The 12,834-nt window shown below is 42.1% G+C and overlaps 1 protein-coding gene across 1 annotated transcript in view; it reads left to right on the plus strand.

The window, feature by feature from the left end:
* EGF (epidermal growth factor) overlaps positions 1-10,138 on the plus strand; it is a 98,335-nt gene extending 88,197 nt beyond the window's left edge. The window contains exons 24-25 of the mRNA XM_025206356.1: positions 4,321-4,423; positions 6,477-10,138. Of these exons, the coding sequence (XP_025062141.1) occupies positions 4,321-4,423; positions 6,477-6,700 (327 nt within the window). The 3' untranslated portion in view covers positions 6,701-10,138. The remainder of the gene's footprint in view (positions 1-4,320; positions 4,424-6,476) is intronic.
* The last annotated feature ends 2,696 nt before the right edge of the window (positions 10,139-12,834 follow it).

The raw sequence follows: 12,834 nt of genomic DNA on the forward strand, positions 1-12,834 counted from the left end.
GAGACCCAACAACGTCTATCACATCAGCGAGGCTTGGGGCGTGGTATCAGGGGCTGGTAGGAGCCACGCATAGCCCATAAGGCTAGGGTGCTTAGGGAGCACGCATCATACCGGGTGACCACAGGAGTCCAGGAGAACTGCGGGGACAGAGGTCCCGAGTAGCCGTGCCCAGGGAGTCATAGGTAGCCTCCCAACTATATATATATATTCCAGCAAGACGTGGCGGGCGGGAATTAGAGGGTGCCTTGGGCCGGCCTGACACGGAGCGAGGGACCTTAAGGAGCACACGGCCCTCCGCGAGGACCCCGCCGTGACAGTCACTGCAATTAATACCAACAGTTAATGACATTTTTATTGAGTATGGGTGTAATAAAGCAGCTAAACAGTGGACTGAGACAAAACTGAATCTGACCAACTCAGCTGTTATATACATTCTAGGGAAGAATTGCACCACCTGCATTTTTATCTTAGGACATTGTAAAAATATACTAATTTAAGTAACTCACTGCAAATGACTTGTTGCTGGCTCAGATAAGCAATCGCTGATATTTTATTGATTACTTTACAAGAAATTGATTAATTTGCATCATGCATAAAGTTTTTTCAAGGGAGATGTGGTGAAGAGAATTAAATACCATGGGGTCTTCAGAAGCACTTGGGACTGGAATGGCATTATTGCCAAGAAAAGCAGTGGGCAGTAATCCATTTCCATGGTTCACTTAAAGCAGTGATTCTCAACTATGGTGCCATCGCACCCTGAGGTGCTTGAAAATCTTTCAAGGGTGCAGCAGGGTGCCTCACAATGCTAACAGTGTTAGGTTTGAAAACACAACTCACAAGAACTCAGAGATTTCAAATAGAGATCCCTACTAGTGGCCTTTCTGAGTTTTTTGCTACAGAAAATCTACTCTATTATTTTTCTGTAGTAAAAAAAAAAAGAAAACAGAGCTGGCATTTTCTGAGGGGTATCTCAAACCCATCCAAGGGGACCTCAAATCTATCCAGGGGTTCCCTGACCTCAAAAGGCTGAGAACCATTGACTTAGAGACTACTTCTTTATCTGTGCTTATATGATAATCAGAGTTTGTTAGCTAACTAAGGGATGAACAGATGAAACATTTAGACCAAGGTAAAAGTAGGGAGAGGGAACGATTTAAACCACGGTAGCTAATCCAAGATAAGTATTTTGTGTGTCCATTCCATCCCACAATAAGTAGAAGTTAAATCAGGGCAGTTTACCCATGAATGAAATGATCACTAAATTACAATTATTGAGCTTTCACTTATGGCAGGATAGAACAGAAACATGAAACAGCTATAATGGTTCCACTTAATAAGTGGTAAATCCTCCTGCACCCTTTTAATTCAGTAGGACTGTTTGGTGTTCCTGCACCCAAAGTGAAGCTTAGGGGATGGGATCTACACTCTGATTTCAAGGCTAACTGCAAGTTGGCTTCCATCCTTCTATCACTATTTGGTCATGTCTTACAGCTCACATAAACCTGATGAGTTTGCAGGTGTGCAAAGGGTTTCATAATTGACTCCAAGATGAACATGAGCCGGCAGTGTAACGAGACCATCAACAAGGCCAATCGCACCTTGTCATGCATTAGCAGGTGCATGACTAATAGATCAAAGGAGGTGATGCTCCCCCTCTATGCGGCACTGGTCAGGCCACAGTTGGAGTACTGTGTCCAGTTTTGGGCGTCGCACATCAAGAGGGACGCAGGGAATCTTGAGAGGGTCCAGAGGAGGGCCACTCACATGATTAGTGGCCTTCGTGATAGACCCTACGGGGGGAGGTTGAGAGAGCTGAATCTCTTCAGCCTTCACAAGAGACGGCTGAGGGGAGATCTTGTGGCTGCCTATAAATTTATTAGGGGTGGTCAACGGGGAATAGGGGAAGCGCTGTTTACTAAGGAGCCGCAGGGAGTGACTAGGAATAATGGGTGTAAACTAGTTGAGAGTGGATTTAGGTTAGACATTAAGAAGAATTTTTTCACAGTAAGGGTGGCCAGGATCTGGAATGGGCTTCCAAGAGAGGTGATGCTATCACCTAGCTTGGAGGTCTTCAAGAAGAGGCTAGATAATCACCTGGCTGGGGTCATCTGACCTCGGTCCTCTTTCCTGCCAGGGGCAGGGGGTCGGACACTATGATCCCTTGTGGTCCCTTCCGACTCTACAATCTATCAATCTATGAGTGTCAAAACAGCGTCAAAACAGCAAAACAGTTTCGACAAAATGAAACAGAACAGTACTTTTGAAATGAAATTAAACTCAAAATGAAACACTGTCCCATTGAAATGGCAAAATGGAAGTTGAAACGAAATGGTGCTGTTTCCCACAGCCCTAATAACTTCTCCCCCCTGCAACAGCAAACATCTGGCCATTGCTCCTGCACTGTATGCTACCACTGCTGCTCTGCCCTCCTCAAAGGCAGAGCTGGTGCTGCTTCAGGATAGGTAGAGGATACACAGGAAGAAGGGGAGAACAAGAGGGTGAGGAACCACCCTATCTTCATTCCAGCTTCCCTTTAGGTGGCATCCTAGGGTTCGTGGTCTGCTTGCCACTGTTATACCACTGGTTCCAGGCTTGTGGGTGGTTTGGCAAATTTCTGGATAAGCCTGTCCTGGGTATTGAAGCTGCCCTGAGGCCTGTCATCCAGCAATTTTTGTTTCACTTTACACAATTGCAGGCATTTTGCAAGGCTGTTGTTGTGTCACCTTCAGAGCTCATCATGTCTGTTATAGTTGGCTAGGCTTTTAGGCCAATGAGTCCATGCAGGTAGACCACGCACAATTCTCATTCTCTCTCTCTCTCTCTCGCTCTCTCTATATATATATATCCTGATACACCTGCATGGTCTTTGCATTAACTCATCAATTTGCCACTCAACGTGATAAAATTATCAGCTCATCTCTCAGCATCCTTGTGCACCCTTTTTCTCCCAGGCTCACCTCTCTGATCATCTTTTTCTGCCCCTATCAATTTCCTCTTTCCTCTATATTTTTGTAATTTTCCCTCTTCAGTTCACTACCTGTCTTCCTTTTATGCTGTCTGGGTCTCACCCCCCTATTAAGGTTAGTTGGCTCCCTTGAGACTGCCTTCCCTTTAGAGCTTTTATTCTCACAGGGTATGTTCTGAAAATTGCTTTTTTCCCAGCCTACTCTGAAAGATTTCCACCCTGTTCTGAGCTGCAGCTTGTTTGCTTTGGAGAGCTGTCTCTGTGATAGTGAGCATCTGAAGTATAGCTTTCTAGAGAGAAGAGAGGTGTTACAGTCAGGTTTATAAAGATATCTAGGTAGCTAAAGATGCAGATGGGCACCTAATAGTATTTTTAAAAAGCCTACAGACATTTATAGATGAGCTCCAGGAGGCAGGGGGGTGCTTCAATTAGCAAACTGCACTAATTAAAAGTGCCTGAGCATCATGTGTATCAGTGTTCCTGGGCTGAAAAAGCGACAGCGGGGCACTTTGAACTAAAGCTCATTCTACAAGCTCAAAGTGCCCTGCCTCCATTTTTTAGTGCAGGGATGCTGATACATGTGATCCTGGAGGCTGCGGGAGTGCATTTATTTCTGCACTCCAGAAGACTCCATTAATCAGGTCTGCTCCAACGTGATGGATTTACAGTGCATTGGAGCAGCCTCCCGGCATGTGTGTAAGTGCCCTAAGTGCTTAATTCTGAAATCAATTAGAGTTGGGTGCTGGGTCATCTCTGATGGTTTCTGTCTGCATTTTGGGTGGGTAAATACTTAACAAAATATGGATTCAAGCCCTTTTAGGAGGGCAGAGCCTCTGGGTGGTTTCCAGGTCCAGTCTTGTCAAATCCTGAGAGGCTGAGTAAAAGTAGAATCTTGTGCATGGGATTAACATGCAGGGAGTATGCTGGCTAAATCTTGCATGTCGGATACAGGCATGTGCTGGCCTCACCACAGACCAGTGATCTAGTACACAGGGCCATGTTATTTGGCCTGCAAGGCTCCCCACAGTCCAGAAATTAGGAAGCAGGGGAGCAGCAATTGACACTGCTGCTAGTCCCCCGCTGTCAAATTTCTGGACCCACAGGGAGTCTTGCGAGCTGGATATGGACCTGTGGGCCAGGGCTGGAGGTTGGGCACCACTCCTCTAGGTCATCAGCTCATTTCCTTACTTGAAAGGGGAGAGGTCACTCCAGAAGAAAGTAGGCATTTTGCTCTACCACACGGGCTGAGTATTCTGCTACCCAGTCACAGTGTAAGGGTATGCTTCACTGTACGTTACAGCAAGGAAAATAGCAGGCTGTGTTACAGGAATATTTGTGTTGTTTTTTTCTTGCAGCTCATTACAGTGACAGCCTGTAATGGATACAAGGGAGCAAGAGCTGTTGAGTTAATTGAGTGTGAGACAGCAGAGCTAGGACCCTCCTGCGTTTCAGAACCTGGTGAGTGGGATTGTTTTTCAGTCTTTCAGAGCCTCTTAAAAAATCCAGTGGATATGGAAGTAGAGTATGACCTGATGAAAATCTAATTAAGTATAGGACATTACATTAGTAGTTAGACAAGGAGGAAAAGGTCATTTCTGGCTCCTAAGCAAGGCAGCTTTACATTTCTGTATCTTCATGGACAGCTTGGAGTTGTAATATAAAATATTCTGGCAAGCACAGTCTCATTTGAGGTGCAAGCACCATCTTTCTAGGTGAGAGAGGAGTAAACTGTTGTTTACATTTTAAACATTTTAAAGTTTACAGGTTCAGAGGGGGGTCCTTAAGTGAGATGCCTACTGCAATGTGAATATTTCAGTCAGTAAAATCACAAGGCAAGCCTTCTTGAAACACTCCATTAAATCCTTAGTTTCTGGATGAAAAAGTGCATCAATTTTACCTGCAAGCATACCATAAACCTTGTTCTCTTATTTTAACAAAGGCCACTTTTCTTTTTCTTTGATGTCACTGATGCTCTTTCCCAGTGGTTTCATATCACTCCTTTGGGTCCAATAACATTTTCTGTAGTGTTAGGAACACTGAATCTTTTATAGCTATATATAAAAATATAGCTATAAATACATTCTCTGACTGATTCTCCACTAGATTCAGGTGCAGCATTCGAGGTGGCCTGGATGCATCTCCTTGATTGCTGCCTTAGACAAGGTGTAAAGTCCCTTACATCAATGGAGTATGAAGAATAGTTGAATTTGGCTCTTTCACGAACCTTATTGATCTAGCATAGTGGTGCTCAACCTCCAGCCCACAAGCCAAATGTAGTCAACAGAACCATTGCATCTGGTCCATGGAGCTCCCCATGGGGCAGGAAATTTGGTGGGGGGGGGAGTGGTAGCCGTTAATATGGTCACCCTTCCCTTGCCAAAAGCCCAAACCCCAAACTTCCCACCGCTGGTCACAGCTGGGCCACACCCCCTCCCCTACATCTGGATTGAGGCTGGGCCTTTCCCTTGCAGGTCTGGGTTGGGGTCAAGCCATGGATTCCCTAACCGTTGACTAGTGTTGGATATTAACTGATAGACAGAGAACAAGCTTCATATACTGTAGTAGTCCTCTTACTGTCCATATTTTACTCATACCTACAGCAGTGATCAGGGAACCTGATTTTCACAGAAACTATAGTTGACACTCTTTGAGCAACACAGCATGATGGCACCGACAGATTGCTACTAACAAGTGCAGAATGTTTTTATAAAGATATGGCTAAATTTTCAAAGGTATTTTTAGTGCCTAGAGATGGCTCCTTGTGGGACTTTCAAAAGTGTCTGGCACCAGGCACTTCTGTGCAATTCAGTTAATCCATCTGGAAAATGGGAATGATGCTTATATACTTTTCTTCTAGTGTTTTGAGAAGTTTGGATAAAGGACTGTATATACAATGCATTCTTATTCAGTATTATAGATAGATCTAGTAGCATGGTCTACAGTTAGGGTGCCTTACACTTCCCATTATAATACCCAGTTTTCAGAAACTTATGATGTTATCAGATTTAACTATGGGTCATTTTGTATGCTAGGTTTTGGGCTTAGGGTGAATATTTTAAAAACATAGCTGTTTCAGAAAATGAATGAGATTCATAAAAAATAAATGTGCTTGTGTTAAAGTAAAATTTTTACACTGTATCATAGAGTAGATCTAATACTTTCAGTCCAGAGCAGAGATTTGAAATTTGGCAAGTAAGAGGCCTTTGAATCAGGGATGTGCCTTTTCCTATTCTGGTGGGGAAAAAACTCTCAAAATGTGGCTAAGAAATACAACTTTGAAAAGTCACTTTAAAAAAAAATCTCAGGAGTTTCATAATTATAGAGTGTATGGCTCTGTGGCCTTTCAGGTTCTTTTAACATTGTTTAGTTCACAATTATATACAATATTAGTAATTTTTTTAATTTTAGTTTAGTTTTCAAATCTTCTTTCTCAAGGTTTCTACATGTCTTCTTGCTTAGACATTTGAAAGTTATAAATGGCTTTAAATGATAGGTTTCTTACTTTACGCAGCGCATGCGCAGTCTCCAACGTATGACAAAGAAGCAGAGATGTCAGCAGAAGAGGGACGAGAGCAAGGCTGTGCACAACAGCTTTTCGTTGAAAGGGAGCCACCGCAGTCTGGTGATGCAGAAAGGAGCCCTCACCAGCTTCACTGGAACGTCAGCTCCATTCCCTTGTTGGAAAGTGAGCTTCGTACCCCAGCACCATCCAGCCTCTTAATGCAGCCAGATTAAGGAATTCTTGGTCTGAGATGAAGGCAGGGCAGAGTGGCTTCAGTGGGAATTGAAGCTTACAGACTACTGAAGGAACATTTTCTTTAAAACTGTGCATTAAATGAAACAAAACAAACAAGCTTCCTTGCCAGGCTTTCTTCATCATCTCTGCTTGGAAGTATCAGTGGTGAATGTACCATTGCTAAAGAGTCTATTATATTTTTAATGTCACTTTAAAGGTCAGTACTACTAATTTCAATACCTTGCAACTGAAGGGACACTCAGACTGATACTTATTCATTAGAAACAATTATATTCTAGATGATTTTGTTGCAATTTGGGATATTTTGTTCTCTGTTTACATAGACAAAAAGTCATGAAAACAGCTTAGAGCAAGGACAACCAGGATGGAAGTGCCTTTCTCTAAAGGAATATGATACAGTAGAATGAGGTCATTTTTTTTTATCAGAATACTGTTGAGGGACACTATGGACCTGTTGGTCCTCTTCCCTACGCTTCTTCCTACCAGTGTAACTCTTCAACTTCAGTGGAGTTACATCTGATATATACGTATGTAAGTGAGAGCAGAATGAGGCTCTGTATTTTTAAGACTGTAAGAATGTTTGTGAACATATGGTTCAAATGAGCCTCAATTACACCCAACAAAGAAGGTGCAACCTCAGCGGAGAAAGCTATTTCATTTATTAAATCTTCCTATCTACAATCTTCAAAGCCCTTCAGATCTTTAAATGTTTTGTTTCTGGAGTGGGACAAAGGGCCAAATTGTACACTCAATCCTAGCAGCAAACATGTGCTGGAGTTATTCCCATTTTCCAATGGAGTCTTGACAGTAGAGTGAAGTTCATTATGGAGGGTTTGGCATGTGAAAAGTACCAGTTCTCATGTCCAATATATACAATTATTAAAAAAAATATAAGATCCGATTTGGAATAATTTCCATGTAAACATATACAAGGATTTTTTTTTTATTTGTTATTGACATCAAGTAGCTACACTTCACTTCTTATTTACCACCTAAGTAAAACTAACATACTTACAAAGCTCTTTTCTATAGAAAGTTGATTATGATCTCAAATTATTTCAATTCAAAATTGCTGGGATTGTTTCTAAAGTGTCTGTTGTTTTACTTACAATATAAATATTCCCATTGTGAATCCTTTCTCCTTTCATGCAGGCATCTGGGTACTGGCCATGAAAACCAATCCTCTTTTTCTGTGGTTTTGCTGTCACTACTATAGAGCCTCCTCTCTATACGCTACTTATTTGCTCATTACTAGTACTGCCTGCAGTTTCTTGGGCCCCTGGTAGATGTTCTATGTGAGATGTGATTAACTAGTTAATCACCTCTTAAATAGTAACCCAGCCACACATTCATATAATTAACAGCATGATAAAATGGGAAACAAGCCAGAACATTGTTCCACAGAATATGTGTAATAATTTTGTGGTTGATTTCCATCAGACCTTAAAATTAAGGTGTGGCAGGATCACTGCCATCCAGCTTGATGCTCACTGTATGATGGGGCTCTGGGACTAGCCCCAGTGTGGTCCCAAGGCTAAGCCCCACATTCAGCTGATTAGCAGTTCACAGACAACTGGCCTTCTGCTAGTATGTATGGGGGAGCCCAGGATCTTGATCTTTGTCTCCCTCCACACTGGCAGATAGTAATGGTACAACTGGCATCTGATTCCCGATCCTAAAAGCACGTCTCATGCATGTGTGGCATTACATAAGATGCAATTGTTGGGATCAGAGAATAGATCCCATTACATCATTAGGTGAAAGTGTGAAAGGCTCAGTGCCTTAATCTGGACATTACCTGCAAATGTCTTTGTTGAGATATATCTCCAATCTTTTTTTTAATTATTCTTGCTAAGTAGGTAGGATATGCTGCCATCTACCATATTTACTTGAATCTAAGATTACCCTGAATTTAGAACGACCCCCACAATAATTAGATTCTACACAGAAAATGTATACATTTAGTATAATTTCCATTGTACAGAATTGAATTATTGGAGCGTCATCTTCCATTCATACTTCCAACTGCTGTAGTGGGACAGGTTATGTGAGGAGGCAGGTGATATGGGGAGATCAAGCAGCTTGCCCCCTACTTATGTCTGCCCCTACCACTTCTTCTCTCTGCCACCCCGCTTGCAGTCTTGGGTCTCCTCTTCCCCCTCTGTCTCTGCTCCCCCTCCTGCCCCTCTGCCCCCAGCTTCTGCTCCCCCTTCCCCTCTCTCCCAGCCTTTGATCGAGCCTCCCCGCTTAAGCTTGCTCTGTGCTGGCAGCAATGGAGTTCCATGCCCCATTGTATCCTGGCCATGGAGCACAGCCCCAGCGCAGCCCCTATAGCAGCCATGCAGGCTGTGTGCCACTGCTACCGGGCTCAGCTGGGGTTAGGGGGGGGGACACTTCACCTTACAATCGAGTATTTACCAACTTGCTAGTGGTGCTCTAGACAGTGCTTGGAGTTTTAAAGGTTTTCATCTCCTCTTGCTCACCTGGGTAACTTTGCTGGCTTCAGCAGAATTCCTTCAGTTTTATATTAGTGTAAGTAAATGGAGAACAATGCCTGTGAATCTGAATTACAACAAGTACCCAAGTACCATGCCAGGCCAGATTTCAGTGTAAGATTCTGAAATGTACATTTCTCACAATTTCTCAACATTAGAGCTTTCCAGTTCCAGTTTATAATATTCAAATATATTTCCCATAACAGTTCATACCTGCTGTACACAACCACATGAACAGAAAGACCAGCTGTTCCATTTAGAATAAAGAGTCTTAGGACACTCAATGATATTGTGTGAAGGAGCAGCTGTGTGTTGAGCCACAAGAACTCAATGCACAGATTGGATTGTAAAGTCAATAGTTAACTGACAGTGTTGGGAGCTTCTAAGTTTAGGAGGGATCAACATCTGAGCTTTCCTAGTTCACTTTGGTGATTTTGCACATTTGAGTAAAAAGAGAGAGGCCAGCTACAAAGGCTCTGATTTAGGAAAGAATTTAGGCCCAAACCATTAAATCATTTCAGTTGGAGTTAGGTGCCTATGTAGGAATTAGACACCTAGGAATCTTTGTAGATCTGGGCCTTAATCATGGTCACGTTGGCTTCAATCAGACCTGCATACGTGCTTGAAGTCAAACATATACGTGTGTCATTGAATCAGGATCAAAGTTTGGATCTAAGCTGTCTGGGGGATATTGAGATTCGTAGGGTTAGACCATCTCTGAAACAAAAGGTGATAGATTCTTCAAATTCTATCCCAGACTTTTTGTCTATTTTTGTTAACATGTCTAGTTTCTAATTTAGTAGTTTTCACTGGAGAGTTTTTGAAAAGTAAAATTGTATATGTTTTTAGTCAAAGGTGCTGGTGACAATGAATTGAACTTGTTTATGTTTCTTAAACTCACATAGATCTAAATACAAATGCTTTTAGTGCTAAAACTTTGAGGAAAATATCTATTTAAATATAATATATTTGGTTTATATGTATGTTTATAACATTTGGGATTTATAAAATAAAAAACCCTAATGTCTCCATTGTTTTTATAAGATAGAGTACAAAATGATGCCTCCAGCTTAATAGGTCATGCTTACTGATAACTCTAAAGGCTTTATGGCTGTAAAAAGTAATGTGTATGTAAAGCATGCACAGACATCATGGGACCTGTTCGTTTTTGACTGTTTAAAGGGGAGTCCTCATTAATGGAAATCCTCCACACCTCAAGATTTGATCCCAGCCTCAGTATGTTACAAACTAAATGTTCAGTGGGCAATTTAGGATTTTAGCTATAGAAATCTTATAAACCATGTTAGAAACTGCATAACTAATTCCCTGAGCACTGCACAGAATATTCACTCGTTTGTGTGTGCATGGAAATGTTTGTAATATGATCTTGTTAATGGTCTTGGGGTAAGTCTTGAGTCTCTGAAACTTATGCTCCAGTCAATGAAAATGACATGGCTAGACCTCTGCAGATCTCTTTTTGTAACTGATTTTTAGTCAATGTGCATGTAAATCCTGTTCAGGTTATGGGATTTATGCACATGGAGCATGACAAATACAGGAATAATCTTTGATGTTATGAGGGGAAACTAACAGGTATCACGTAGAAAGAGAAAGTTAAAAATAAAATGAGGATGTTATTAAAAAGAGCCTCAAGTGAGAAAATGATAAATGAGACAATTAGGATTTTTTTTGCAGAGAGCAGAGGTAAAATCCTGGCTGCATTAAAGTCAATGGTGCAATTCCCATCAATTTTAGTGAGACTGTGGTTTCACCTAAATGAATGAGAGAGGCTATTAACTATGGACTGTGCAGGTAGTGATGCCAATAGTTAAGGTTTCCTGACTCTTCCCCTTACAAACCTCTTTTTTAGTTGTTTATAGCTTGGACAAACTTTAAATGTTCAGTCTGGAATATTTTATGCTTGCTGTCTGCCTCAGGATGAAAATATTTCTAAAAATTTCACCAACAATGCTCCCGTGGTTTCCTAGATTGCCACGAAGGAAAAATACATAGTTTTGACCACACTGAAAAATATTACTGCTGTTTCCATGAGAAGCTTATCTCATGTGCTGATGTAGGCCCAAGTTTTGAGCCAAATGTTCATGTGCTTGGCAGTAAAAATCAGTAGAGTTTGGCAGCTAACCTCTCCAAAGACTCTCCAAAGGAGTGAGCATGCTCTAGGAGCTGCAGGGAACAGTTCCCTGTCATTGCCCCTCCTGGCAGTGAGGAGCCCATTTGGTATGGAAAACAATGAGTTGACTCTATATCTTGTGCTGTCAGTACTCAACTGCTAGACACTCAGGTAGGTAAGGAAGGAAAGAAAAAAAGGAATCAACCAAATTCAAAGGCGGAGTAGTGAGGGAAATGGCTTAGGGAGATGGCAGCATTGGTGAAGACTAGTTTTGTGGAGCTGGAGAAGCAGGAAGAGCTGGGACATGAATATAGAGTCAGGTCTGAAGCATGGAGATGAGTTGGGAATAATGTGATTTTACCTGACAGGGACATTGTAAAGATATACTGGTAAAGTGCTGTGGTGCTATAATGGAAAAGTCCACAAGCAAATTAATAATTCTCTTATCAGAGTAGGATTTGAATACATTGTGCTAAGTAAGTTCTGGGGTCACACATTGAACAAGAAGAACAAGGCAGCTCATTCATTGAACACTGATAATTCTGTGCACTGAACGAGGTGTGGGTCCTATTGAAAAAACAGAGGTGGTCATGTAATTGAACTCTATAATATTTGCGTATACAAATGGTTGGAATTAAGTTTGCATAGAGAAGTTTCACTTTGGGACATCATAACAACTGAGCATTTGATCTTGCAAAATTAATGTTCCTTTCAAATAATTTTTGTGTCTAGTATGACATAGAGACGGTAATTCCTTATGATACAAGAAGAGGATATTCAATGACATGTAAACTGTGGAATGCATTGGCAAAAGACATCATGAGGCCCAAGAGTTTGATAGGATTCAGAAGGTGACTCCTTTGCTATAAACTAAGAGTGCTCAAGCTCTGGCCCTCAGGCCAGATCTGGCTCACATCTCCATGTCATCTGGCCCATGGGGCTAGATATTTGGCAGCAGAGAAATGGTAGCATTGGTCCCCTATTGCCAAATCTTTGGACCCATGGGGATCCCCATGCCCTGTGTGCTGGACCTGGAACCTGATCTCAGCATGCAAGGCAGAAAGGGGCAGTGCCAGGCCCCCCAGACTCAATCCTATCATGCAGGAGGTTGAAGGGGGTGGCAGTGGACTCTAGGGCCACTCATCTAGCCCGTAGGGTGTAAAGGTTGAGCACTGCTGCTATAAACAATAGTTATCATGAGAACATCCATGGTTTCCCTAGAAAGAAAATACAAATGACACAAGCTCTTATGCTTTAGGGCAGTGGATATCAACCTTTTTTGTCCCAGGACCCATTTGTAAACATCAATGGCCAGTCCTGACCCAGTGCCCCTCTCTCCTAACCCAGTGCTTCCTGCCCCTAGCCCCTGCCCCCCCCCCCCCCTCCCTGCGCCCCAGCCTGCAAGGGAAAAGCCAGAGTTTTGCATGATTTTCTCCTTTAAAGGGGAATCCATTTTTTAAGTTTTTGGATCCATTTTTAAAGTTTG

The sequence above is a fragment of the Alligator sinensis genome, unplaced genomic scaffold, assembly GCF_000455745.1.
Source record: "Alligator sinensis unplaced genomic scaffold, ASM45574v1 scaffold861_1, whole genome shotgun sequence".
NCBI classification, from domain to species: Eukaryota; Metazoa; Chordata; order Crocodylia; family Alligatoridae; genus Alligator; species Alligator sinensis.